This window comes from Euleptes europaea, chromosome 5 (assembly GCF_029931775.1).
Source record: "Euleptes europaea isolate rEulEur1 chromosome 5, rEulEur1.hap1, whole genome shotgun sequence".
NCBI classification, from domain to species: domain Eukaryota; kingdom Metazoa; phylum Chordata; class Lepidosauria; order Squamata; family Sphaerodactylidae; genus Euleptes; species Euleptes europaea.
Genome location: NC_079316.1, coordinates 78,191,892 through 78,219,255, shown reverse-complemented (window position 1 = coordinate 78,219,255; position 27,364 = coordinate 78,191,892). Strand labels below are relative to the sequence as shown.

General features: G+C 43.0%; 1 protein-coding gene across 1 annotated transcript in view; it reads left to right on the top strand.

The window, feature by feature from the left end:
- CFAP46 (cilia and flagella associated protein 46) overlaps nt 1–27,364 on the top strand; it is a 138,385-nt gene that overhangs the window by 68,943 nt on the left and 42,078 nt on the right. Inside the window, exons 27-40 of the mRNA XM_056850480.1 lie at nt 450–633; nt 2,960–3,119; nt 3,475–3,635; nt 5,839–5,940; nt 7,863–7,916; nt 10,365–10,529; nt 12,733–12,881; nt 14,242–14,340; nt 16,203–16,311; nt 16,573–16,719; nt 19,751–19,951; nt 20,498–20,610; nt 21,908–22,090; nt 25,178–25,313. Of these exons, the coding sequence (XP_056706458.1) occupies nt 450–633; nt 2,960–3,119; nt 3,475–3,635; nt 5,839–5,940; nt 7,863–7,916; nt 10,365–10,529; nt 12,733–12,881; nt 14,242–14,340; nt 16,203–16,311; nt 16,573–16,719; nt 19,751–19,951; nt 20,498–20,610; nt 21,908–22,090; nt 25,178–25,313 (1,963 nt within the window). The remainder of the gene's footprint in view (nt 1–449; nt 634–2,959; nt 3,120–3,474; nt 3,636–5,838; nt 5,941–7,862; nt 7,917–10,364; nt 10,530–12,732; nt 12,882–14,241; nt 14,341–16,202; nt 16,312–16,572; nt 16,720–19,750; nt 19,952–20,497; nt 20,611–21,907; nt 22,091–25,177; nt 25,314–27,364) is intronic.

The window sequence follows — 27,364 nt, the reverse complement described above, 5'->3', positions numbered from 1 at the left end:
AAGGAGTTGGTGGAGCAGAACTTTCCCATGTTCTCCTCCAAGGAGTCCTCTCCACTCTTTGAAAATCCTCCATTCATAGTTAGGGAACCCTTGATTCCCCACCTCACATACCCCTCACACACACACTGGTGGTGCATTTTGCTTACAAGTGTTCCCCGCTCCTCACTGGAGGATTTTTGGGCAATCAGTGAGCTGCTGGAAGAAGGGAATGGCAGGGAAGATCCACTCCACCAACTCTTTTCATGACCATAGGATCAACCCGTTGTTTTGCGTCATTCACTTACACTTGAAGTTTGATACTGATTTGGTTACTATCATGTCTGTAGCACAATGACTTCTGATTCCAAAATACTTATGTAGCTTAGATTTATTGAGTACTGATTCCAGCTAATCCTTATATGAATTTATGTTAAATCGCATATATGCTTTATACAATTCTTTTTTTCTAGTCCAATTTTCAAACATATGTTATTGGCGAAGGCCAGACTTGGACGTAACTATATAATGGAAATTCAGAAGTTCAAAGATGAAAGTGAGGACTACTTGTCCTATATGTGGCGTCGTTTGGCAGCAGTATCACCAGACCTTGTGGGGAAATTGTCCTGTTACCAAAATGCAATTGAAGTTTTACAGGTCTGTATCTATCCTCATTGTTAAGATATGGTTGGCAGTGTACACTTCCAGTTTTTAACGATAGTTTCAGAGGCAGTTTTAAGTTTCAGTTTTGTACAGCCATCTTGAAGACAACTGCAAAATAACTGATTTTAGAGGCTTATTATTTTCAAATGTTTATGTCTCATCATCTCCATTAAAACACTTGAGGTGCTTGTGAAAGCTTATGAAGGCATATGAAGAAGGATGTTCCAGTCCACTTCTCACATTTGAAAATATTGACTGTGGTCAATATATCTAATTCTCAGCATGGCCCCATCTGTGGAAACTTAAATCCAGAGACTGGGGCCATGAGGCATCAGTTTGGAAGATGAAGGCGTAACCCTCAGACCAGGCCTGGGGCCTTGGGGCCTGGAAGTGACCTGGGACAGGAACTCCTTGAGGGGTGCTGCTATCCTTTACCTATAGACCTCGCGGATTGGGTGGATTGGACGTGGCACACCTCCCTCGAGCACTAAAGAAGGCTTGGCAAGGAAGAGCATGAGCCTTACCACATGTGATGGCTCCGAGCTCCGAGCCATCTTGCTGTAAGAATGGTGATGCACAAAAAAGAGGAGGCCTGACTTTTCTGCATCCCGACAATTGCCCGCACTGCAGTTAGTTTGGGGGGATGTTTTTGGCTTGTGTGCACTGCAGATCCTTCTTGAACAATAAAAATAAAGTTGGCCCTTTGCTTATCCCAGCTCTGGTGTCAGCTCTTGTTATTACGCATCTGCGGACAAATCTTTCTACAAAATTGAGGATAGCCCCAGGTTACCATAAAAATATTTTTAAAAGTACAATAGTGGGGTAAAATCCCTCAAAATGATAGGAGCAGTGCATTTAGCTTTAAGAAAGAAATGCCTTCAGTGAGTGTTGTTAGGCAGTCACAATAGTATTGCCAGCCCTGTTCTCTGTCAGTAAAAAGCAGGGGAGGAGTGCCAAGCCTGTTTTGGCCTTTGAGGGAGGATATATCGGGGGCAGGCCTTGAAGGAGACACTGTGCAACTTGATACCACGTGATTTGCATAACTGACCCAGGACTGGCTGCTTGTTCCTGTTCACCAGCAGCCACCCCATGGAAGCCAGTGTAGTGTAGCAGTTAAGAGTTTCAGGTTCAAATCCCCACACTGCCATGAAAGCTCATTGGGTCAGTCACACACTGTCAGCCTAACCCTCTTCAAAGAGCTGTTGTGAGGATAAAATGGAAGAGAGGAGAATTATGTATGCTGCTTTGGGTCCCTCCCCACTGCGGAGAAAGGCAGGGTATAAATGAAGTAAACTTTTATGCCAAATAAAGGTGTGATTTGATTTGAAATGAAGTAAATAATAAATATACCTGAAGGTGGGGGGCAGATAATTGGTTGGTGGGTGGGTGGGTGGGTGGGTGGGAAGGAGTGAAGGAAGCAGGAAAAGGGGAGAGGCCATGGGTGCTGCCAGGGAAGTGAAAGAAGAAATAGTGGGGAAGGGGGAAATTAGAGGCCTCACCCAAGCCTTTTCAGTTTTCCTGCTTGTATTTAATTGCCTTCATTTTTTCCTTTCTTTTGTTTTAGTTTTACTTTCAACTAGGGATTAATATTTAGAATGTCTCTAAGAGATATTGGGCAATTTTGAAGAAGTATCTTTTAGTTGTCCTGACCCTGGATGGCCCAGCAGCCTCGCTGTTCTCAGTGGGGCAAAATGCCCCATTTAAAAAATAAAAAGCCTCCAAAAGACTTTTTAAAGCCTTCCGGTGGCTGGGGAATGGCTTTGGAGGCGCAGCTGCGGTGCCTCGGCCATGCTATCCCCTGCCGCCGAAGGCTCAGGAATGGGTCCGTCAATCTTGAGCTGACTACCTGAAACTGACTTCCATCAGGATCAAATTCTGGTCGTGAGCAGAGCTTGGACTGCAGTACTGCAGCTTTACCACTCTGTGGCACGGGGCTCAGTACAGCAGAAGCGGCAGGTAACCGTTCTGGAAGAATGCAGTAATAACTAATATGGGGTTGTAGCTGGACGATATTCTCTAGAACAACACTTATATCTGTCTCTGCCAAACTATGCTTTTTCTTTTTCCTACAAACCAGGATAACAAGCCATGGTTTGGAATCCTGGTTTGCAGGGAAGAGAGCAAGCGATACATTGCAGTTTGGATGCAGTGGCAAAAAACGGTTTGCTGCAAAAGTGGAAGTCTTTAATATGGAAGCCATGTGCAAGGAGAGGAAAGCACCATACACAGGCATACCTCATGTAGAGGCAAACCATAGTTCACTTTTGTGTCTGAAGCAGTCAATAGCAACTTGTCTAATAATGCATTCTTTTTTATACAGAAAAAAGAATTTGAATTAAAGAAAATTGATTATCTGCTAGAATTTGCAGAATGGCTCTACTGCAACCAGTTTCCTCTTGGTGAAGCCATTAAGCATGTAGATTGGGCAATAAATATGTTGCTGCATCTGAAACCTTTCACAAAGAGCTTTGATGATGAAGGTGCGTATTCAAATAACCCTAAGGAAGTTAATGATTTCATACTTGGGTTTCTTTCTAGTCTGTTCTGTTATTTTTGTGACGTTTACAATTCACAGTAAGAGTTATGCAGCTGGGTAGTTAAGGTGTCTGCATTTTGCAACATTATACCAATATTATCTTCAATTGTTTTTCTGTTTGTTACTCCTCCTCTGAGATGTATTTCCCCCCTCATTTTCATTTGAAAAATATTTTGCTATTAAATTATGGAATCTTCTGAGTCAGATATCAGTATGCTATTGCATCGTTGTTGCTTTTTAACTGGAGAACACATGCTAAACAAATAATAATAATAATATATTGTCATTTTTACTCCTAGATACAAGCAGTGAAATTACCGTTGATGATTTAAGCAACATAAAACAGCTAGAAGCTTTGGTTAGAGCTCATGCAATAATGGCTTTCATTTCTGGCCATGGTTCACCTTCTCACGAGCAGCACTGTTTGATGGCATATGCTTTCGTGATGCGCATATGGCAGGTGAGGAGATAAAGAAACTGTTCCACAGGAGGCTACAGACCTGAGCCTCCAGACTAGTAACGGACCTGCTCATGCAGGAGGAGTGCAGTCTAGGGCTGTTGAAAAAAAAATTCAGTAAAATTCGGATTAGGCAAAATTTGGCCCGTTTTGATTTGAGAAATGCCAAAGTCCGAACTCCCCCTATTCGGATCCGTGGAATTCGGTGCAAGATTTGGAGTTCGGGAAAAATTTGGCCGACTAAATCCATTTAAAGCACATTCGCGCCTTTCTGCAGCTCCGGGGGGGCATGTTTGGAGGTAGAGGTCCCACATTTTTAGTGTAGCTTGAGGGGATCCTTCTTGCAAGAACCCCCAAGTTTTGTGAAGATTGGGTCAGGGGCCCCTGAGTTATGGGGCCCAGAAGGGGTCCCCCCATCTGCCCATTGGAATTTGGCTCCTCGTTTTCTGCCTTTTTTTGAATTTGGCTCTATCCGAACCAGAAACCGCCGAATCAGGAGAAATTCAGCTGTTTTTCAGTTCGGGACAAACCAAATCGACAGCCTAGTGCAGTCTCTTCCACTTACCAACAGCACCTCAGTCTTGTCTGGATTAAGCTTCAGTTTATTGGCCTTCAGTAGCGTCTCTGTCCAGAACCTCCACAGACTTGGGAGTTTTGCAGAAAAGTACCACAAGTGGAAGAAAAGATGACTGAGGGTGCAAAACCAACCAAAAGTCAACATCTTGCATTACCTAGCAATCCTAGATGACAAACAAAAACTTTTTTTAAAAAAGTCGTAATCAATCAGGGGAAATAAATAGAGCAAGGAACGGGGGAAGCATGCAAATAGGGACAGACAATTGGGCAGATTGGAGAGTGCAGAGGGAAACTGAGCAATTCACCTGGATCAGAATACAGCTGCAATGGTTTGGAGTGGTGCAGACTGACACACTCACCTGGATGTAAACTCAGTTTTGTTCCTTTGTGTATTTATTGTTTTATTTTATTTTATTAAAGTCATAATCCGCCCTCCCCCACCAAGACTAGGCTCAGGGCGACTCATATAGATATGATTATCATAAAATTTATTTATTTATTTTTCTCAATTTTATCCCTCCCTCCCCTGGCGAGCCAGGCTCAGGGCGGGTTACAACAGTAAAACTTCCAATATAACAACCACAATAAAATATATAAAATGTAAACTATAAAACCATAAACAACCCAATTAGTTAAAACAGATGGTCGCCATGTTTAAGCGCTTACTGTAGCAGGTAAGGCCGACTGTAGTATATTATCGATTCGGCTAACCACCCTCACTAGATCGTAAGCAGATCGTAAAACACCATAAAACAGTTAAAACAATGATTAAAACCAGCCCATACATCAATAAGCAATAATATATCATCCATCAAGGCACAACTGGTATGATTATATAGACCACAGCAAACAACGCCTGCTATATTCCACATCCCCAAAGAGTGATTCGGTGGGGGAGGGGGTGTGCAGGGTAGGGAGGCCAGCACTGATAGAAAAAAAGATAGCAGGCCTCAACCATAGGACTGGCTGAATAGCTCTGTCTTGCAGGCCCTGCGGAATTCCCTAAGATCCCGCAGGGCCCTAGTCTCATTTGACAGGCTGTTCCACCAGACGGGCCAGGGCAGAGAAAGCTAGTTGAGTCCGACCATGTACAGATCTCTCCATCTGGGTTAGTTCTCTTTACTAGTGTGTCTCATTTGCTGTTTTTAACTGTAATACTTCAGTTGATGAAGGGTATTAATGATAATAATTTATTAATATGGTCACTGACCAGCAGAAAAAAACAACCACAACAGATAATAAGGAAACTACTACTACTACTAAAAATAATCTAAGCCTAAAAATTATGTATTACATGTATGAATAAAATTTATATAAACATTGTATAACTTGGTGTGACCCCCTTAATATTTTGAGTAATAAAGTATTTCTGTTACTCTTATCCTGTCAGGGTATGATGTATTTTAATAGCTGCAGCACAAAAATGAGCAGTTAAGAGTGAGAACTGTGATTTTTCGTCAGTTAGGAGCTTCGTAGCCAGAAACTCATCCGGTTGGCCAGGGAAAGTGTGAAGCAAAGGGGAAAGAACCCTTGTGCGGACTTCCTGGTAGAACTAACAGCGGATCAAGTGCATTATTAAGAATTATGTTTTGTACATTTTCCCTAAAATCAGATGTTATTTTCTGCTTAGGTTGTAATGTCTTCAGCAGGATCTGTTTTGAAGGCATTGGCCAAAGCCTCTCCACCACAAGCATCCACTTCCAAAAAACAAGGAAAAAAGGATACAAAACAAGTAAGATGCTCTTCTATATCCAAAGCTTACCTTTTTTGTTTATTTGTTTATTGAAGCCATTTATAGCTCACTTTTCTTTGTAAAGTTGTATGCTATTATGTGGTGTTTTTTTACAGCAGCAAATGAATAATGTAAGTAAACAATGCTTTGTAATAAAATCAACACAACCACCCCAGAAAAGATCCTGTTTCTGGTCCCCACTCACCACCTGGAGAAGAGCCTCAGAACATTTTTAGTAGTCCGTTAAATCATTTCTATACTACCTTTAAAAATTTGCCCAAGGCGGATTTCAATTTTTTTAAGGTAAAATCACAAAGCCCAATACCAGTCAAACAAGTGAAACCGATAACAAAATTAAAGAGGAGATTTTAAAACCATAGGCATATGAAAGACTTAAATAAAACTTTAAGCAAATAAAACCCAATAGAGAGGACCCCAGCCGACTCTCTCTCAGGAGTGTATTCCATAGCTGGGGTGCCATCACAAAGAGGCCCTTTCTGTGGTGTCTACCCACCTGACCTACTTTAGGAAGACTGGGGTATCTAGAAAAGAGCACCTGAAAACAATTTTAAAGGTTTGGCAGGTTTACATTGGAGCACACAGTAATTTAAGTAGCTAGATTTTTGGACATAAATGAAAATCATGAAAAGCAGTTTTGTGAACTATCAGGTAGTTTATGCATGGGAGTTTTACCTGAGGTTTGTTCCTTGCTGGACCCACACTTACCTGTTGGGAATCTGTGCACTAGCAGTCTCCAAGCTCAAATCAAGAAGCATTTGAGTCCTTGCCCTTTGAAATGCTGCTTTGTAATTGGCTGTAGTGCTTACTGTGGGAGAAAAGTCCCATCCCCTCCACCTGGAAACCCAATTGCCACATAAAAAAGCATTAAAAAAGGAGCTCTTTAAAAGGAATGTGGAGGGGGGGGGGAGAACCCAAGCCTCATTTCTAAAATCCTTTCTTCTGCTCAGAAAGAACTCCCAGGAAGCAGGAAGCATTTTAATGCCCAGCCCTTGACATGCTGCTTTGTAATTGGCTGTAGTGTTGTCTGTGAGAGAAACATCACTTCCCCAAGCTTCCATATCCTGCACTTTGCCGTATGCATGGGGATACTCTCAGGGGAGATGTGAGGCTCTCCTGTGAGGCTTCCCTAGCCATAAATAAAGTTTAAAAATGCACTTTCGAGAAATCCCTGTGAAACTCTCCCATGGAGTTTCATGGGGCTATGCCAGCTATTTTGCTGGGGCAGCTCTGCCGCAGCATTAAGGGGCTCCACCCCCAGGAATGCCCCCCAGATGCCGGCACAGCCTCTTATGTCAGAACACGGATGCCTGGGATGCAGTGCCAGTGTCTGAGGCACATCAGTGCACTGTTCTCGGGGGCCGGCGTAACTCACCCTGCATCACCATCCATGCCACTTTGCACAGCGCAAATGGCACAGGTGCCAGCATGGGGGTCACGCCAGCTCCTATGCAGCGCCACACACCCCCTTCAGGATTGCATGGTTCATCTCCATTTTGGGAAGTGTTAGCAACAGCCTAAGGCAGCCATCCTGTGCATAGGTATTTGGGGAAAAGCCCTGCTGGAAACTGGAATTTAATTCAAGTAAATCTGGGTAGGCTTGGCCTGTAAGAGTTTCAAACATGTGAGAAGTTGAGTCAACACTTGCTTCATCCTGTGAGTCCCACCACTGTGCCATATACCTCATTGGCAATTGACTTGCTGTTTGCCTAGAAGTGGAGGAGAGATTTTAAATGGCCAAAGAGAGCACAGAATATGTCTCTGGGGCTTTTGTTACATCACATAACAGGTGTGGAATTTCAAACGTAGCAGCATGTGTTTGTTAAAATACTATATTAATGGCAACATATAAAAAGGACAAAAAATACAATTTCCCCCTAAAACCTTTCCATTTTTTCTAACAGGGTCCATCAACAAGCCCTCCTAGAAAAGACAGATCCTCTAAAGATGCCAAGCAGGTACTCTTTTTTTGCAATGTAATATATAATACTTAAATTTATTTTTCATTAAAAAAATCAACAAACTTCCGTTTGATCCAGTAGATATTATATCCTTGGACTTCCAAAAGGCTTCTGACAAGGTACCTCGACAAAGACTCCTGCATAAGCTCAGCAGTCCGAGGATAAGAGGATGGGTCTTTTTATGGATTCAAAACTGATTGAATGGCTGGAAATGGGGAGTAGGAATAAACAGACAGTTCTTGCCATGCTAGGAAGTGAGCAGTGGGGTCTCAGGATTTTTTAATCAACATTAATTAATCAAAACTATTTCTATGCCATCTTTCTGCTTAAATAGGGCTCCCAAGGTGGATTGGTGTTGAGACCAGTGCTATTTTTTCCCCCCGTAAATTATTTAGATTTGGGGATGAACTGTGTAGTAGCCAGGTTTGCGCATTATACCAAACAGATGGTAAGAAGAGCTACAGGAAGAGCTCTCTAAACTGAATGACAAATGTAGCCTAACGGGTTGCCAATCTCCTGGACTGGTCATGGCAACCCTGGCAGATGTGTGCAGCAGCCTCTCCAGACCAAGCGGCAAGCCTGTGCCGCCATGGAAAGGACTCCTCTTCATCCCGCGAAACCTGCAAAGAGCAGCAGCCAAAGTAGTCCCTCCAGGGAACCAGAGGGCGTCCATGTTCCTGTGTATCCTGCTCCAGTGAAAGCCATATTGCAGGGAATACGTCCAGGCATGTAGCCTGCACCAACACCCCCCTCTTGCAACATCGGACTAGTTCAGCAAAGCCATTCAGCAGACATTGAGATAACAATGACCCGCTCTTCAGCAACGATCTCCAGATATTAGCAGCGATCGCACCTTTTGTTTCAAGCCATTAAGCCAATCAGCGAGACTCCTGACTTCTCCTGGGGTTGCATAAGTCATTGGAATCAGAATAGTATTTCCAAATTGTCACCACCCCACCCCTCAGCCGGTCATTCATCCTTTTGTTTTAGCTTGGGAGCCAAGGAGGTAATCCAATTAGCCCCCACCCCCAGAAAGAGTATAACTGTGTCCTGAAAGTCCATATGAGCCCTCTTTTTTTAGGCTTGCCCCTCTATACTGCCCGGCACTCTGCCAGAGTGGGCATTTATGCTTGGACACATAGGGGGTCTCCCCCTGTTCCCTTTTTATCCCCCATAGCCGCATGGAATTCAGGACGGACAACTTCTCTGCAAGAACGGTGCAGTATATTTCCTCCTCTGCCTGCCACATGGCAAAAGTCTCTCTATTCCTCTCTTTGATTCCTAGACTCTGTATGTTATGTGATGAGTATGTGTAGTTTTGTATGTGCGTGTGAACATATAATCTGAGTAAATTCCTTTTAACCTAATTCCCTTGCTTCTGCCTCTTTACTGGTCATGGTATGGACTCCGGTAGACAAAAGTTGCATCCCTGCTGAAATTATGCCCATTGCCGGTTATTGATTCGCTAATTTCCCCATATAACAATTCATAACTGGGCATTTTGGCTAACACAAAATTGAGCAACATGGCAAAATGAAATTCATTATTCGTACCTGTAAGATGATGCACTTTGGAACAAAAAATAATCATAACTTTAAATATATGCTGACACGGTCTGAATTGGTTGAGACTGAGGTTGAAAGAGATCTTGGGGTTGTAGTGGAACATGATGAAAATGTCAACTGAGTGGACAGTAGCAGTAAAAAAAGGCAATATCCATGTTTGGGATAATATGGAAAAGGAGTGAAAATAAAATGTCCAATATTGTAGCGCCCCTGTAAAGATCTATGGTGTGGCCACATTAGGAATACTGCATGTACTTCTCGTTGCTATATCTTTAAAAAAATATTGTAGAGCTGGAAAACTATGCAACAGGGCAACCAATTTGATTAATGGTTGGAGCACTTTTCCTATGAGGAAAGGCTAAGTTGTCTGACTTTTCAGACCAGAAACAAGATGGCTGGGTGGGAGGGACATAATAAAGGTTGGCATAATTATGCATAGAGTGAAGAACATGGATAGAGAGCTTTTTCTCTTCTTCCAGGATATTAGAACTCACGGGCAGCCAGTGAAGTTTATAGGCAGTGTTCAGGATAGACAAAAGGAAATACTTCTTTACTCAATGAGTAACTAAATTATGGAATTCACTACATGTGGACATAGTGATGACAATGAGCACTGATGGCTTTAAAGGGGGGTTAGACATGTCATAGGCCCATCTATGAGTATTAGTCATGGTGAGTAAAGAGAACCTCCATATACAGAGACAGCAAAATTCTGAATACCGTGCTAGTAGGCAGCATCAGGGGAAGGTCTTGGCCTCTTGTGTCCTGTTTGATGGACACCCCCCCCCCCGAGGCAACTATTTTGACTGCTGTGTGAAAGATGCTGGACTACATGGTTTGATCCGGCAAATTTGTTCCTTACAGATTGTTTTATTTGCAGGTTCAGGCAGTCATAAAAGACAAGCCTAAACGGAAAGGACCAGTAGACGCCTTACCAGCAAGCATGGAGGAATGGGCTAGCTATGACTGCCCAGATGAAATTAGAGATGCTTTTAAACAGGACTCAAGTAGCTTTGCTCTGAGCAGCTGCAACATTTTAGCTCCCGTAAGTAACATTTTCAAAAGGATACATTTAAGGATGAAAACTAGCACTGGCACCCAGCTTTCTCAGGGCTTAACTACTGTTACAAGGTATGCAAGTCCACCACAGGGATTCACAGCCATATTGCAGCTGCGAGTTTTCAGTGGGAATTCTATTTAAAAATGCTACAGGGGCCTAATTCAGCTCATGACTGCAGCTCAGGGGGAGAAAGGGCTCCTGCCTTCCCCCTGCACTATTTTCCCAAGCCAGAACGATGCTGTTTCAGCTCAGGAAAATGGCACGTGGGGGAGGGAAAGAGCCCCTCCTCCCCCTGAGGCTCAATCCCTATCTGAATTGAACCCATGCTCTGCTTTTAAATGGAATTCCTACTGGGAACTTACAGGGCAGTGTGGCTGTGAGTCCTCAAGGCAGACTAATATATGTTGTAAAGTGCAGTTTGGGTGTCAGATTTATATCACTTCAAAAGATTTCTGGTGGGAGGAAGCAAACTTTCTATAGCAGAAGGTCTTGGATCTGCAGTGTCTGTTGATAAGCTTGTTACAGGATGATCATCAAGACAATGGTCTGTGTAAGATCCCACCCCAGGCTGGGCCTGTCCAGCTTCATCCGGGGTCCTCGGGGACCGAGCCACAGGAGCCTCCTCGGCCTCAGACCAAGCTGAGGGAGTCTGAATCACTCTCTCCCTCAGACGCCGCCAGGGTCACCGGCTTGCTAGCCCTCTTCGGCTGACGAGAGCCAAGACCTCTGACAACCTTCCTCCTTGGCTTCAGCTCAAATGGCCTTTTATAGGCCTGGCTCCAGGTCTCCTCGCCCTTGACTCCTCCCCCCGAGTCCTTATTAGTGCTGTCCACGCCCCACCCCCCTTCCTTCCTGCCCGGCTCACATGGTGCGTGCGCGACCGCATCGGGGACGAGCCCACCCGACTCTCAGCTGGTCGGTGGGGCTGTCTCCGGTTTGCGCTGCAACGCGCCCTGCCCTCAGCCGTCTTCGCTGCCTCTGGAATGAACCCAGCTTCTTCCTATCTTCATAATATAAATAACATTAATCATTTATTTATAAAATTTATAATGTTGGTAAGTATATCTGTCATGTCCCTCCACCTAAGCTGTGTGAGGACTATTCATCTTTTTTTTAAGTGCAGCAAATATGTTAATTCAATTAATGAATGAATAAAATTAATGAATGAATAAAAAGACACTATCATGTTTTTAAAGATGACAAACTGCACTGGAGGGGTGGCCTTGTGACAAGGCCATTTTTTCCAGTGCCCATATTGAAAATTGCTTATCATGTTGATTTTTAGGTTGTTGAACGTTCTGTTTAATTCTCTTTTTATTTAGTATCTGGGTTGCAGCAGAGGCTCTCAGAATATGGAACACTGCAGCCAAACTACATAACAAACCCCAGTGAAAATTTAGTATACGTTGGGGTCCCCAACCTTTGTGAGCCTGCAGGCACCTTTGGAATTCTGACATTGGGTGATAGACACAGTAACAAAATGGCTGCCGCAGGAGGTGGAGCCAATGATAAAATGTCAGGGAGTGAGGTTATGTACAACTCAACATTTTAGGCAGAAGCTCTGTTCAACAGGATGCCTTTTAATCTGCACAACAAATCAGAAGCCCTGCTGGGCAAAATCCCCACCTAGCCCAACCTACTTTCTAAAGGCACTTGGTGGGCTCCAGGAAAGGTGTTGGTAGGTGCCATGGTGCCCACGGCACCACACTGAGGAACCTTGGTATAAGTTAAAGCCGCTTCGGAAGAGTGTAAATTGAAGTGATGGGGGAAATAACCACTTAACCCTTCTCATGTCTGTCACTTGTTTTTTCCACATCACACGTACCCAGGATGGTTCCCCCCCAAGGATATTTATCTTAGCAAAAATATGTTTGGTTGTCCATGGGACAGAGAACAGTGTGGACAGAGCAGAGAAGTTCCAGACATGACATTCGGTTAAGTAGTGTCCTCTCCCTGCTACTTCTCTGTTCTAAATTACTCTCTCCTGAATTACAAAGCAGCTAGTGAGGATTTATTACATGTGTCTGAATGGAATGTATAGTTTGACCCTTAAATAAAATGTACAAGAAGTTTGTTGGTTTAGCACTATATCACTGGTGAGTACACTTTCAAAGGCCTTTTAACAGAGAGCTGAAACTGACAAAGTGAGATAGGAAAAATTGACCGCTGTTCTTCTTTTACTTTTTAGACACGCACCTTATATTACCTAAACCTGTTAGTTAAGGAGCTACAGGCAATTTTGTGCATTCACTTAACTCTTCCAGTTCTCCATCTGGCTGAGGTGATCGCTCATGATGTCATAGAAAGCAAAAGTCTATCAGATCTCTACCATCTTCGGTTTGTATCTATTACTTTGGAGTTACTATGAGACATTTCAGTTTCCTTCCTTGTGTTCCATGAACTTATCTTTGAGCTTGTACCCCTATATGTTTTACAAGTGGCCCACTCCTGAAGGGGGGGCAGTTAGGCAGCAGCCCGGAGCAGCACAGCCACGCTACCTCCACAGAGGCTTCCTGGCCACTGAAAATAAAATAAAAGGATTTTAAAATATAAAATATAAAAGGATTTTAAAATATAAAAGGATTTTAAAATATAAAGAAAAAATTATAAAAAATAAAAGATTTTTTTTTAAAGAAAACAGCGAGGCTACCCTACCAAAAAAGGTGCCATAGCAACGCTGCAGCGTGTGGGGGCGTTCGTGGGGCGAAAGGGGCTAGGAAGCTGCCTAAAGGCAGCTCTGCCCCTGGGAATGCCCCCCACACACACACACACCAGTGCAGGATTTCCCTTCCGGGAATTCCTTCTGGCGTGGATGTGCTGACAGCGGGAGCTGGTGCAGCTTCGTGGCTCCCTGACACTGGCATGTTTGCCCCTGGGACAGCATAAGTGCCCCTTATCCCAGGTTAAATGGGCAGTTATGCCGGCGCGGGATCATGCCAGCTCCTAAGGAGCTTTGCCCCCCCCCTTCAGGATTGCAGCCACAGTGTTCAAATCACTTCCAGAGATTTTGCATCAGCAGAGTATACTTAGAATCTCTCCCATATCTAAAATTGTGTGTAAGAAGAATGCATAAATAGGTGTTCACATATAAGATATGGGTATATGTGTTGTGGATATGTGTATGTTCAATCTCTGTGTACTGATACCTTTTTCATGACTAGATCTATTTGTTAAACAAACAAATTTGTTAACAAAATTTATACCCTGCCTTTCTGCCCTCCTCAGGGCCACCAAGGTGGCTGATATACATACTAAAAACACCTCTTAATACATTAAAACCAAACAAAAACACATAATTGAAACAATTAAAACCAATGCTAAAATACACATGCAAATGTATAAAAGCAACAAGGAAAAACACAGGGCAGAAAGAAGAAATCATTGAGGGAATGCCCGATGAAACAAGTAGGTTTGTAAGGGAGTAGGTAGTCCTTCAGGTATGCTGAAACCATATAGGGTTTTAAAAGTCAACACCAGTACCTTGATTTGTGCCTAGAATAGACTGGAAACCAGTCTAGATGGGCAAAGACCTATCATCCATTCTAGTCAGCACCCTGGCTGCATCATTCTGCACCAATGGAGGTTTCTGACCATCTTATAAGGGCAGCCCTACACAGAGTATATTGTGGTAACAATTTTAAACAGTTTTTGTATTTTCTACAACTGTGAAGAACAATTATGTCTTCTCTTTCCACAGAATTTCTGTTATATGTTTAGATTTAAAATTGTATCAAGCAGCAACTTATCATGAGAAGGCAGTGGGTGAAGTATTCATTAATGAAGTAGAACAAGGAAGGTATGCCATTTTATAGCAAAATATATTATTCTATAAGCTGTTTACACACCTCTGTAATAATTGTGTGTCCCAGTCCAAAGCAATGTGCACAAGGGATGTATGTGGAATGCTCTTTCCAAAAGGTTAAACTCTTACCAATCAGCTGTTTGACTGGGAAGATGGAGCAAGAAAGGTCTACAGATTGGATCTCATGGAAGATTTCCATATGTGCAACAGTCCATGTGCAAGCAGAAATGCTAAAAATAGTCCCCTGTCTCCTTATGCAAAGTGAAAGCAATTGTATCCCCATTACATTTTCCACCTGTGCAAGGCATAGCATAAGGTATTATCACTATTTCTAACTGTCAACATGGCCAGATCTGCGGATACTTCAATCCAGAGAATGGAGCCACAAAGAGGCACACAGTTCTTTCTACAAATTTGAAAAACGCCCGAGGTGAGGGGTTCAACCTACCCCAAATAATAGAAGCAGCACCTGTAGCTTTAAGAAACAAATGCCCTGTCAGTAGCAATTTTGGCCATTGCTAGGTAACCACAACAATATTTCCAGCCTTCAAGCTGTGGTTTCTGTCAGTAAAAAGCAGGGGGAGGGACGGGGTCCTTTTCAGGGCTGTTTTGTCCTTTGAGGGAGGACCTAGCAGGGTCAGGCTTGGCAGCAACCATAGGACAACTTGTTACCCTGGGACTTGCATGACTTAGACAGGCCAAGCTGCTTGCTACTGTTTAACAAAAGCCACTCCATGAAAGCCAGTGTGATGTAACAGTTAGAAGTTCAGATTAGGATCTGGGAGACCCAGGTTTAAATCCCCACTGCTGTGCAAGCTCACAGGGCCAGTTACACATTCTCAGCCTAATTTGCCTCACAGGGTTATAGTGAGGATAAAGTGGAGGAAAGGAAAATAATGTAAGCTGGTTTGGGTAACCCCATTGTGGAGAAAGGTGGGGTACAATGAAGTAAATAAATAATATAGCTGAAGATGGAGGCAGATAAAAGGTAGGTTGGTTGGTGGATGGGAAGAAGAGAAGGAAGCAGGGAAAGGTGACAGTATGGTGGTTTCCAAGAGGGGAGAAGAGGCAATAGTTGGGGAAGGGGAAATGGTGTGAACCCCTGCAAGTCCTTGTAGGTTCCCCACTGCACAACTGAGCCATTGATTTCCTGGGTAGAGGCTGCCAGCTGGAAGGAAGGGAAAGATGACGACGGGAACAGGTAAAGGTATATTTGCTGGTAGGTGGGAAGGAGAGAAGGTAGCAGGGAAAGGGGAGATACTATAGGGGTTTTTATGGAAGGGAAAGAAGAAATAGTGGGGGTGGGAAATGAGATGTCCTCTACAAGTCCTTGTTGGTCCTCATTTTTTTTCTTCTAATACAGTTTCAAAAACAAATTAAATTAAACCATGCAAACCATCTGTTGTACATTCCATTGTTCCATATGCACATTGCTATTTTGTGAAAAATTGTATTAAGGCGCTGTTTGTTGCTGCAGCAATCGCCCCACACCAATTACATTTCCCTTTCTGCTCGCCCATCATTGGAACCAGCCCTAAATGCAGCCCCTTGCTCCCCAGCTGAAAAATGGGGTAAACCTTTTTGGAAGAACTCCATTCAAAAAGCCCCATCTTTTGGATCAGAAAGGGAAATTGTACATGCAGGACCTATTTCCTTGCCCAGTTCTCCGCATAGCTGCTGTTTGTTCTATGAAGACCATAACCTTATACTGCTTGCTATCATAACTGAGCTCAAAAGATGTTGAATGCACATTAACAAAACACGAGGATAAAGCTGTTCAGCATATTAACCATCACTTTAATATTTTCTATAAAAATGTGCGAATCCATTTTTTCCTCTTTTCCCCCTGAATTCAGGTTCAGGCAAGAGATTGCACAGAAAAAGGAGAACGAAATACAGAAACAGGGAGAAAATAAATTATTTGATATGAGTCAACATAAAAAAATAGTTTCTGCAAAAGAGCAGGTAATTTGCTTTTATGTGCCACATCTACAGTAGTGACAAGGTATTCCAAACAATTTTCAGCCTCTAAATCAAGGTTAATGACGTGAGTTCCGTGTGGTAAATTATCTGCGACTCCCGTGTTCTCCTTGGTGCTGAACTGAAGCCTGAAAAGAGTTGTTATTTTATGTACAGCCATAAAATTCTAATTAATGTCCTGTGCAACGTTAACAGATCTCTTTTAGAAAAGCTAAGAGTAGGTCTTTGGGATGAATTCTTTCACAGCTCTTGGAACTAAACAGCGGGACTGGCAAAGGCATAAGCGGCCTTTCTTTTCCATACCTGTGGTTGGACAAAGGTGAAGCCCTACTCCAACTCTGCTTATACCAGCCAGCAAGACTTCTGCTGTCAGAAGCACACCAAGCAATCCAGGTAACTCCAGCGTTTCAGGAAAGGGTTTGCTCTTGCCTTGTGCTGGTGTTTATCTCTTTTTATTTATACAGATCCCAGCCCTTCTTTCTTCCCTGGAAGCCAGATGTGCTAGCTGAGTACATTGTATGTCATTCTGTGACATAGGTGTACTATAACAAAGGTGTGCTGGCTTCCTCCCAGCATTCAATTTTTGTTTTCTATTTTAACATTTTAATTGAATTTTATGTTTGAAATTCAACATTGAGGCATGCTTAAAAAAAAAAATTCAGCTCTAAAGGCCTATTATGTTAAGGCCTGTACTTAAGTAATTACTTAATTAATTAGTATTAACTATCCCTATTAAATACAATAGGTTGACTCCAGATTCCAGGCCATAAAAGCCCTGGCCCTAGTCAAGGACAGCCAGACATGCTTCGGGCCGGGGACCACCAGTAGGTTATTATTTGCCAAGCATAATGCTCTCATGGGGGCGTACATGGAGAAACGGTCCCACAGATACGATAGTCCCAGGTTGTTTAAGTCTTTAAAGGTAAAAAAACAGCACCTTGAACCTGATCTGGTACTCCACCTGGAGCCAGTGCAGTTCTGAGAGCACTGGCAAAATATGTGCTCTTGGCGGGGTCCTGGTAAGGACTCACGCTGCTGCATTTTGTACCAGCTGGAGTTTTTGGATCAGTTTCGAGGGCAGTCCTACAAATAGCGAGTTACAGTAATGTAGCCTGGAGGTGACTGTTGTGTGGATCACTGCGGCTAAGTTAGGGTGGGAGAAATAGGGCACCAGCTGCCTAGTCTGGCAGAGATGGTAAAGTGCCACCTTGACTGTGGCTTGAGCCTCCATCAATAAGGAAGCATCAAGATCACACCAAAACTCTTGATGGCAATGCTAGGTTTCAGTTGTGTCAGCTGTACACCATCAAGAGCCGGGAGTTGGCACCCTGTCCCTAAGCTGCCTTTACCCAGCCACAGGACCTCCATCTTTGATGGATTTAACTTCACCTGACTCTGTTTCAACCACTTCGCCATGGCCCCCAAGCACCTGGCCAGTGTGTCCGGGGCGGTATCTGGGTGGCCGTTCATCAACAGGTAAAGCTGGGTGTCATCAGCGTAATGGTGACAACCCAGCCTGAAACTCTGGACTAGCTGGGCAAGGGTGCACATATAGATGTTAAACAACATAGGGGAGAGGATTGCTTTCTGCAGGACCACCCACACCAAAGGGTGTAGTAATTATACCTTCTCCCCAAGTGCCACCCTCTGTCCCTGACCATGGAGAAAGGAGTGCAGCCATTGAGGGGCTGTGCCCACGAATCCCAACATTGGCGAGGTGGCAGTCTAATAGGTCATGGTTGATTGTGTCGAAGGCTGCTGCGAGATCTAAAAAAATCAGTAGCCCCAACCCGCCTTAGTTCAGCTGTTGGCGGAGACCATCTGTGAAGGCGACCAGCTGTGTCTCTGTCCCGTGACCAGGGCGGAAGCCAGACTGACATGGGTACCAGGCCATTGTGTCCTCCAGAAATGCCTGACGTTGTTCAGCCACTGCTCTCTCAACTACCTTACCCAGGAAAGATCTGGCCAACTACCTTACCACTGGGTGGTAGTTGGCCAGATCACTAGGATCTAAAGACGGTCTTTTTAAGAGCGGATGCCCCACTGACTGCTTCAGACTCCCTGGGAAGACCCCTGTACTAAAAGACAGGTTAATGATCTCTCCCAGGGGAAGCCGTACTACATAGCCCCTGGCTTTAAACAGCCAGGATGGGCACAGGTCCAGGAGGCATGGGGTGGGCCTCACAGCTCTTAGGAGCATGTCAACATTGGCATGGGAGAGCCAACTGAAGTTATATTTTCATCCAGTATTTGAATGTAAAGAATTCTAGAACCCCCACCACAAGTTATGTTCTAAGCAATTGATTTCTTGATTGGGTGAAATGAGGATTCTAACAGTGCCTTCCTGAAGGAGGGGAATGCTCTTAGGAGCTGGCGTGACCCCTATGCCAGCGTCCGTGTCACTTGCGCTGTGCAAACTGGCATGGATGCTGGCGTAGTGCCACTTACCTCCAGCCAGTGTTCTCCCGGTGCAAGTCCCTGCACTGGCATCTCAGGAGTCGTTCCTGGGGCATCCTGGGGGGTGGAGCAGCTGTTAGACAGCTTCCAAACCCCTTTCGCCTCAGGAATGGCTCCTGGGATGGCAGCAGTCCTGCGCCAGCTTTTTATGTGGTGCAGGTCCGCTTTCCTCTATCAGGAGAAAAGCCTTATTTTTTTGCGGGGGGGGGAAGGCTTTTTACCCCTCTGCGGAAGCCAGGAAGCCTCTGAGGAGGCTTCTCAGCTGCGCTGTCCTGGCCGCCACAGTTCTCCCCACCATCAGGAATGCATGGTAAGAGTGCTTCCATTTTGATCACTGCCATTGATGGGCAAACCCCCCCTGCTTAATTCCAGATTTCTATCTAGTGCGCTTTTGGGGAACCAAGTCAAGCTTCTGGGCAGTCTTCCTACTTGTCTTCTAAATGCTGTATCTGACAAGCTGATTAGGTGATGAATTTTACTTACTTAGCTTAAAGCAAGCATTTGCTTCTAGATGATGGAGTTTATGGTAAAATTAGGGATCCTTTAATGCTGCTTATTACTCTGAAAGGACATGCTCATGAGTTGTAAGGCGAAGACCAGTGCCATGCTCTGCATTGTCTGATGCTTAAAAACGAGAACTGTCAGCCCCATGCTTTGAAAGAATGCAGGGTTGGCCACTTCGTAAAACATTCGTTTTTGTACTGAACAATAATAACAATGTATGTTACTTTTAAGTTTCTGCGATCTGCTGTGCGGGTTGCCCAAGTTAGGAAATACTTTGTAGATCTTCATTTGGTAAACTGCCCGGGTGATATATATCCTTAATGGCATTCATTTTAACTTGTCTGATTATGCAACGTCGTGATGGCTCTAGCCGTGCAATAATGCTAGACTTTAATTCAAATGCGAGTGTGTGGAAGTAAGAGCAATGCCCTGACATGTTTTAAATTCCCTTTCCCCCGCCCAGGAGATGGATAACCCATGTTCTGTAGCACGGTGCCTTTATCTTCTAGCTGTACTGGCTAACTTGGAGAAGAACCACGGGCAATCGAAAATGCTGCTTGAAAAAGCACTGTTGATAGGAGGACACGTGCATTTCTGGTACAACACCACCTGGTGTCTCGCAGATGCAATTTTAGGGGAAGACAAGGAAAGAAAACAGAAAATGGTAAAGAAGTACTCAGGATATTTACCTCACTGAAATATACCGAGATGATAAAGTATATGTGGATTGTATAGTCTACAGAGCTATAGAATTCATCTTTTTCATCCAGGCTAGCTATGTATACTTTCCCCACCTTCAATGCACATTGTTTACGAAACTGAACCTGGTGTATCCAGTGTTTTAATTTCACAAGGTAAGGTCCCGTTTAAAACAGTGTTTAGGATACTGGGCATATGAAAACAGAAGTGACTCTGTTCTTAGATTATAAGAGATGGGTAATAAGATTGATTCAACAATAACGTGTGCATTTTTTCTGGTTCTATCTGGAAAAAAGATTCAGTGCTTACAATTTTGTTTTTTGTTTTTTACATTGTTCTGAAATGCATTTTTAAGGTTCACAGTATCCTCCTTTTACAGCTATGTTTAAGGCTCACCCATTTCTATATTGGGAAGACCTGTAATAAAATCCTCATATGTTTTCTTATGTATATTTGTTCTGAAATGGCATTAAAACACTAAAATATTTTTAATATTCTGTTTTTTCCAAAGAGGCAATCTTGCGAACTTTTGGAAAAAACTGTAAATATAATGAGGCCATTATTGGTGGAGAGACCTAACAGAGCAACTGATCTAGGTGTAGTAATTGCATGTTTTGAAGCCAGGTAATCATTTACATATTAAAACAATTATTGTGTCTGTATCCAGATGTTAATGGTTAGAACACACTTTGTTTATTCTCGCTCCCACAATTCAATCCTGATTTAAATTCCCAGTTTATGGGTAAACCCCAGTTTGTTCAAGTATCCAAATTTGGATGTTACAATAAACTATGGTTAGATAAAAGACTTCATGAAACAGGGAATCTGCATGTAAAGTATTGGATCCCATGGAAAACTTTTGCATCTCCTTGTGTGAGCAGAAGTGATACAATTACTCCTTGCTGTCTATTTGCACAAAGTGAAAGTTACTGTACCCTTCTGTTTTTCTGTGTGTGCACAACAATACAAGGCACGGTAAAAGTTTTGTTATCCAGCACATGATCACCCAGAATGCTCAGTTAATTGGCATCACCCAGCTGGAAAACTGCTCCCTCTCAGTCACCCTACCTTGCACCCCCATTCCCAGCTTGATTTCTTCTGCCATTGCTGGGCTTCTGACATTTGGTTTCGCCAACTGGTGTCACCCTTGAGCGCTTCCTTCCTCTGCCAGAGGACTCTGAGGCAGCTCACCTGCACCTCTGCCTACTGGGTAGAACAGCTCCATGGTTCAGGGGAAAGAGAAGGATCCTGCCAGGCATGAGGGCTGTTACCATGGTTTTCCCAGTAAGCTGGGGTTCGGTTGTCATAGATTCCTTTGGGTAATGGGTGGGACAGAGCAATAAGTTTGAGTATCTGGCACATTTGATTAACCAGCAACCCCGGTTCCCCATGAATGCCAGATAACAAAGCTTTTACTGTATTTCTTCCGATACATTTTATAAAATCATATGAACCATCTGTTTCCATTGTTCCCAATGCACATTCTAATTTCACTCAAAATTACATTGAATTGGTATGTGTTGCTTCAGTCCTTGTGCTATTGCTTGCTCAAGTGAAACTATGCTAAGTACATTTTTCATTCTCCTTACATATCTCTTGATCCTAGTTAAGAAGAGGAGGGAGGGAGGAGGAAGTGTGCAAGTCCAAGAAAACTGAGGCATATTTATTTATTTAAAGCATTTCTAACCCACTTATCTCCTGAAGGGCTTGTTCTTCTCATGAGTGAACCTCAGTCTGTAATGTGTCTGAATACAGCATCAGTTAACAAATTAATTCTGCGAACAATCACATTGTGCTTTCCTCTTTAAAAAAATACGAATAGTGCATAGAAAAGATTACAATAATATTGCATAGTTGACTAAATGTATAATGCATTTTCCAGAGCTTTCCACCAGTTCTATCACTATACTTTTCTATACAGGAAAGCATACATTCAGATAGATTTTGTCCAGGATTTAATAAATACCAGTCGTCCGTCCAATGAATTTGCAGAAATGCTACTGGAACCGAATGATAAATTGGAACGCGTTGAGCAGGACTTCCTTTGTTACAAATATAAAGATCATAGTGTGGAGACCTTGATGGCACGTGCAGATATTCACAGGTAAACTTGCTGTTTATCTGGAAGTAGAATTTAAAAGTGAAGGGCAGCATCCAAGAGGTACTTTAGACTAGCCCCGGGGCTTGCGGTCAGAAAGAAGAATTTTTGACTTTTTTTCTTTCTGCAGCAGACACCCATAAATTGCTTTTGCACTTCAAATACCACCCAGGCGTCAACTTCAAGTACAATTTGCTATGCCGTAATTGGGGGTGGGTGTTACTCCTGTTCAAGAAACATGGCACAGCTGTCCCAAAAATTGCTGAATATGAATTGCATCAATGCTGTTTGTTTCTGACCAGAATTTTCAAAACCGGATAGATAATACAATAATATATATACCCCACACTACAGTCTAGTGAACTGTGCAGATGGGTATAGTGGGAGACCTCCCAAAGGCAGCCCCCAACCCCCACCTCCACTCTTTATGGAAGTGAGAGGGGGGGGAAGACAAAAATTGCAGTTAGTCAACAGTGTGACATCATTTCTGGAACGAACGTGAAAGTGATGTCATGCCACTGACATGATCCTCTAGCATTTACCAGACTATGGTAAACCATAGATTTTCTGGTGAACGCTAGAGTGATGCCTTGATAGCAGGATATCACTTCTGAAATGATGTCACTGTCAGATATAAAGTTTTGGGCCTGGGGTTTTTGATAACTTCTAGCTAACCAGTGTTAAAGCTTGGAAGTGTTCTACTGTAAAAATTTCACAACAAATAGAAGTATGAAGCTGGCAGCTTGAAAATGAACTCACGTAGCAGGGCAGTGCAACCCTTAGGCCATAAATAAATGTATATGTATGCAACCTGTCCAGGTGTGGACAAGAGCTGAGTGAGTGAGAGAATGTGTGACTGTATGAGTGGGCTGAAAGCCAAGGCTAGAAGAGGACCTGGGATGGCAGCAGTGGAAAAGACCACCATCTAGAAAGTCTGCCACAGTAACTTTAAAGAGCCATCATCAGCTCCTTATCGGGGACAAAAAGAAGAAGTGATTGAGCTATGAGAAAAGACATATATCATGAGAAAAGAGACATGTCAGTAAAAAGCTCCAGAAGGTCTGTGAATCAAGATCACCCCACCAGGTCTCCAGGCTGTGTGTGAAAACCACCACCACAAAACCACAGGACCTAAAAGGACGAGTACCAAGATGACCATACATGGCAAGACTCCACTGACAGGAAGCAAATGTGGAGAGAAGGAAAAATGGACTATAAAATCCCAAGACACTTGAGGTAGAGCAGAGAACACCCCCAAAAATGTTCTGTCCTGAAGAGTCAGCATCAATACTTCAGGCTTATTCAACCATTTTAGATGAAAGGGCATATCCTTTATAAAATCAAAGGCTGCTCAGACATAAGGCAGAAATCTCCCTTGACAGATTTCTCCTCACCAATCAATATCAAAACTAGGTTTCACCAGCCATTGAGTGTTTGTTAGGGTAATTTTGTAATCAATAAAAGCTGCAACTTCATTTTAAGCTCTGGGTCTCTGGTTTTTCTCTCTCTTTAGGTAACCTGAGGCTTGACAAATGAACCTTGTGCTAAAATGGTTGAGGTTTCAGGGGAAAGCCTGATCAACATCCTCTTTGATTCTCAGCTCTCCTAGAATTTATTTCTAACATCACGTTGTTGATGCAACAACCTACATGTGGCCTACTCACTCTCAGTTTGGGTAGACAAGGATTCATGAGTACAACTATCCAATACCTGTCAATGGGGAAGCCCTGCTGCATTCATCTTACTGTTCCACCATAGGTAGTTGCTGTAACATTTAGCATCTAGAAATGCTAAATAAATGAAAATAATATTAACCCGGAATGCAAACTGTATTGGGTAGAGATAGCAAACAACATTTTTCTTTCTAGACATGCCACCATCACCACCTTTCATGCGCAGAAAAAATAGACATTTAAAAAAAACAGAAATAGCTGGGTTAGTGAGATTTTAAAAATCATGTATGGCAGCAGGCCAAGTTATATATTCCCATTCGTATCCAAAATACTTGTTGATGCCTTACTAGAATATGAATGAAAGAGATAACTAGTATGGACAGCTGGCATAGCACAGTAGCCAAGAAACTTTGCTCTGGATCAGGAACTCCCTGGTTTGAATCTTGCTTCTGCTATAAACTCATAAGGTGGCCTATGGCAAACCAATCTCTTGACATCTCAATCTACCATCTACAAAACTGAGATAATACTGACCTGCTTTATGTGGTTATTTCAAGGTAATGTACATGAAGCATTTTGAACACTGGAATGCTAAGCATTATCAGGGCAACTATAGAAAAAGCTAACTGTACTATGAATTAATATAACAGTGGAAAAAGCCAGCCTCTCAGCCAAACATGTGGCTGTAGAATGTACTTCTCTGAACTTGCTCAGTTTTCTTTATATACAAGAGAAAGCTGAGAACTTTGCACACATTGAAACAAATTGAATTTGTTCTCATCTACTTGTTTCTCGATTTTGCATGCCTGTTTCCACGTTAGGAATGATTTCAAATAGCGTCAGTATTACAAGTTCACAAGTTCACAAGGTTGGAAGAGACCACAAGGGCCATCCAGTCCAACCCCCTGCCATGCAGGATCCCAAAATCAAAGCACTCCTGACAGATGGCCATCCAGCCTCTGCTTAAAGACCTCCAAAGATGGGGACTCCACCACCCTCCGAGGCAGCGCATTCCACCGTCGAACAGCCCTCACCATCAGAAAGTTCTTCCTAATGTTTAGGTGGAATCGCTTTTCTCTTAGTTTAAATCCATTACTCCGTGTCCTAGTCTCTGGAGCAACAGAGAACAAGCTAGTTCCCTCATCAACATGACATCCCTTCAAATTAAATACTACCCAAGATGAATTTGCGTGCTAAAAAGGGTGGAAAGGAAAGCAATAACATTATTTTCAATGTTTGCCTGTTGTCATTCATTAACAGTTTATTTCATATAATATTTTAAATTTCTTAACCAACATTTATAGCTTTTCCTCCTACATCAGTAGAAAATGGGGGGGGGGGGTCCAGCAGTGTCTGTCTCTCCCCCCCCCCAGACCAGCACATAATCATGTTTAAAATTTCTGTATTGCCTTTCTTACAGAATCGTTGGTAAACATTCATCATACACTATAGATAAGCAGAGTCATTACCTGGATGCATACAGATTAACTGAAGAAGCCGTATCCCAAGCAGAAGAACTTTTTCGGCACATTAATAACTTGTTTCCAGGTAATGAGGTGAGTAAGATATTTACTATTAATGAATTTCCAAAATGTGACGATTGCTGCTAATTGAAAGGAAATATTGACGGTCCCTCACCAAAGTGGTAAATATATCACAATGCAGAAACAAAGAACTGAATGTGAACAAGTATCCAATGATGCCTGCTAGAATTCACTAGGGGTATGCATCAAATAAAGCCAAAATGAAACCCCCACAAAAAATATCTTTTTGGTATTTTTCGGGAAGGGGAGGTTATACCGGGAAAAAATGGCAATAAAAGAGAGCTGGAAAAGTGGATCCCAAATAATGCTGAATGTATTTATTTGGGGCTGCTTTGGCCATGCTGCCATTTTAACCCCCTCCCTCTTCCCCTCCCTCACTTACCTGCTGGCTGGGTCCACCGCCACCTCTGAACTTCACCTGGCGTTCAGTGGCAGTGATGACACAGAACTGAAGGCTGGGCTGGTTTCAAGCGTATTTTTCGGGTTCAGGTTTGTTAACCTGAAAATTTTTGATTATTCAGAAAAAGCCTAAATAAGTATTCAGCTTTTTTCAGATTTTTTGAAAATTTCCAGGACTATGAAACCTGAACCCGAAAATACAAAAAAAATTGGTGCACACCCCTAGAATTCACTACTGTAATTTCCCCCCCTCCCGCTGGAGTTATTTCTCCTCCCAAGAGAAGTTTATTCCTGGGGTCAAGGGACTCATGCAGCCATGTAGGTTGGGGAACTACAGTGGAGAAGGGGAAGGTGGTGAAAGTGATCCTTTCTCTTCCATAAGTGGATCTAATTCTATTTCTCCTTCCCTCTACAGCCACCTGCCTGGTCAGCTATTAGTACACACTAGTCCCTCAACCCCAAGAACAAACTGTCCCAGGTTCAGAAATGGCTCCACAGGGAGGGGAGGGCAGAGAAGATGTCAGATCATTAGTGCTTTCCACTGGTTGTGGGATTCGAGCCAATGGTTACTGAGTCTGAACCAAAGGTCCAACCAGTTACAACATGCCCACCTAGTGGAGTTGGTAAAACTTCTGCCCAGTCTTATGGTCTAAACTTCAGGTATAACAATGAGTCTGGAAACATTCCAAGACGTTATGTGAAACACCGCTGTAATGTACTCTACTGACATTCATTGCCCTAGTTTTTTTCTGTATTGAAGTTTAACTGGTTTGCACACCACCTCACTACACTGAAGTACAAATTAAGCAGCAAGATTACAGACAGTGAGAATCACCAGCATACCAAAAGCTCATTTCTCACACATTATGCTTTGTTGACACATTTAACAGGGTAAACCCCTTATAGAAATTCCACAAGAAAGGCTGAGGGGAGATGACAAGTAAAGTCCCATCACTTTTGTTCTCCTGAGGTGATTTCCCCACTTCGTTGTGAAGCTGGTAACTCTGTCCTTAGCTGTATTTCTCTCATCTTATAGTTAAACATCTCTTTCTCATGTTCTCTGTCAGCTTCCTATCTTTTTCTCTTTCTTGGTTTGCCATTTTTCTCTCTCTTTTTCTCTTTCAGCCTCTTTCCTAGTCTATTTTTCTGCTTATGCTTTGATCTTGGCTAACTGAATTTCCTTCTCTGCTTCAATCCTAGATTTCTCAATTCTAGCCTTTTCTTTTTCTGCCTCAATCCTAGCAATTTCCAGTTTTATTCTCATCAGATCTAACTCCTGACTAGGATTTTCATCACAGGAGGCTCCCTCTGTCTGGATGTCTCCCTGTGCCTCTTTTGTTTTGTGAGGGGGTGCCATCACTCACAGAGATATCTGAGGTAAAATTTCTGAGGTAAATTTTCTCACAATGTCAAAATATTTTTATTTTTTTTATTCAGCAACTATGGTGAGACTAATATTTGTGGGTTTAAATTGGATCATGATGCTGCCACCAATTATATGATGATCCCACTCCTTCCTATTATCTCCCAGCTCACAATAATAAGTATTTGGTGCTGAGGAAGAGAGAGAGAGGTCGCCTTACTGCTTCTTCTTTTGCCAGAGGGTATTATGTGGAGATTATTTTTCTCTTCCAGTCCCCACCAGATTTTACCTGAGAGAGAAA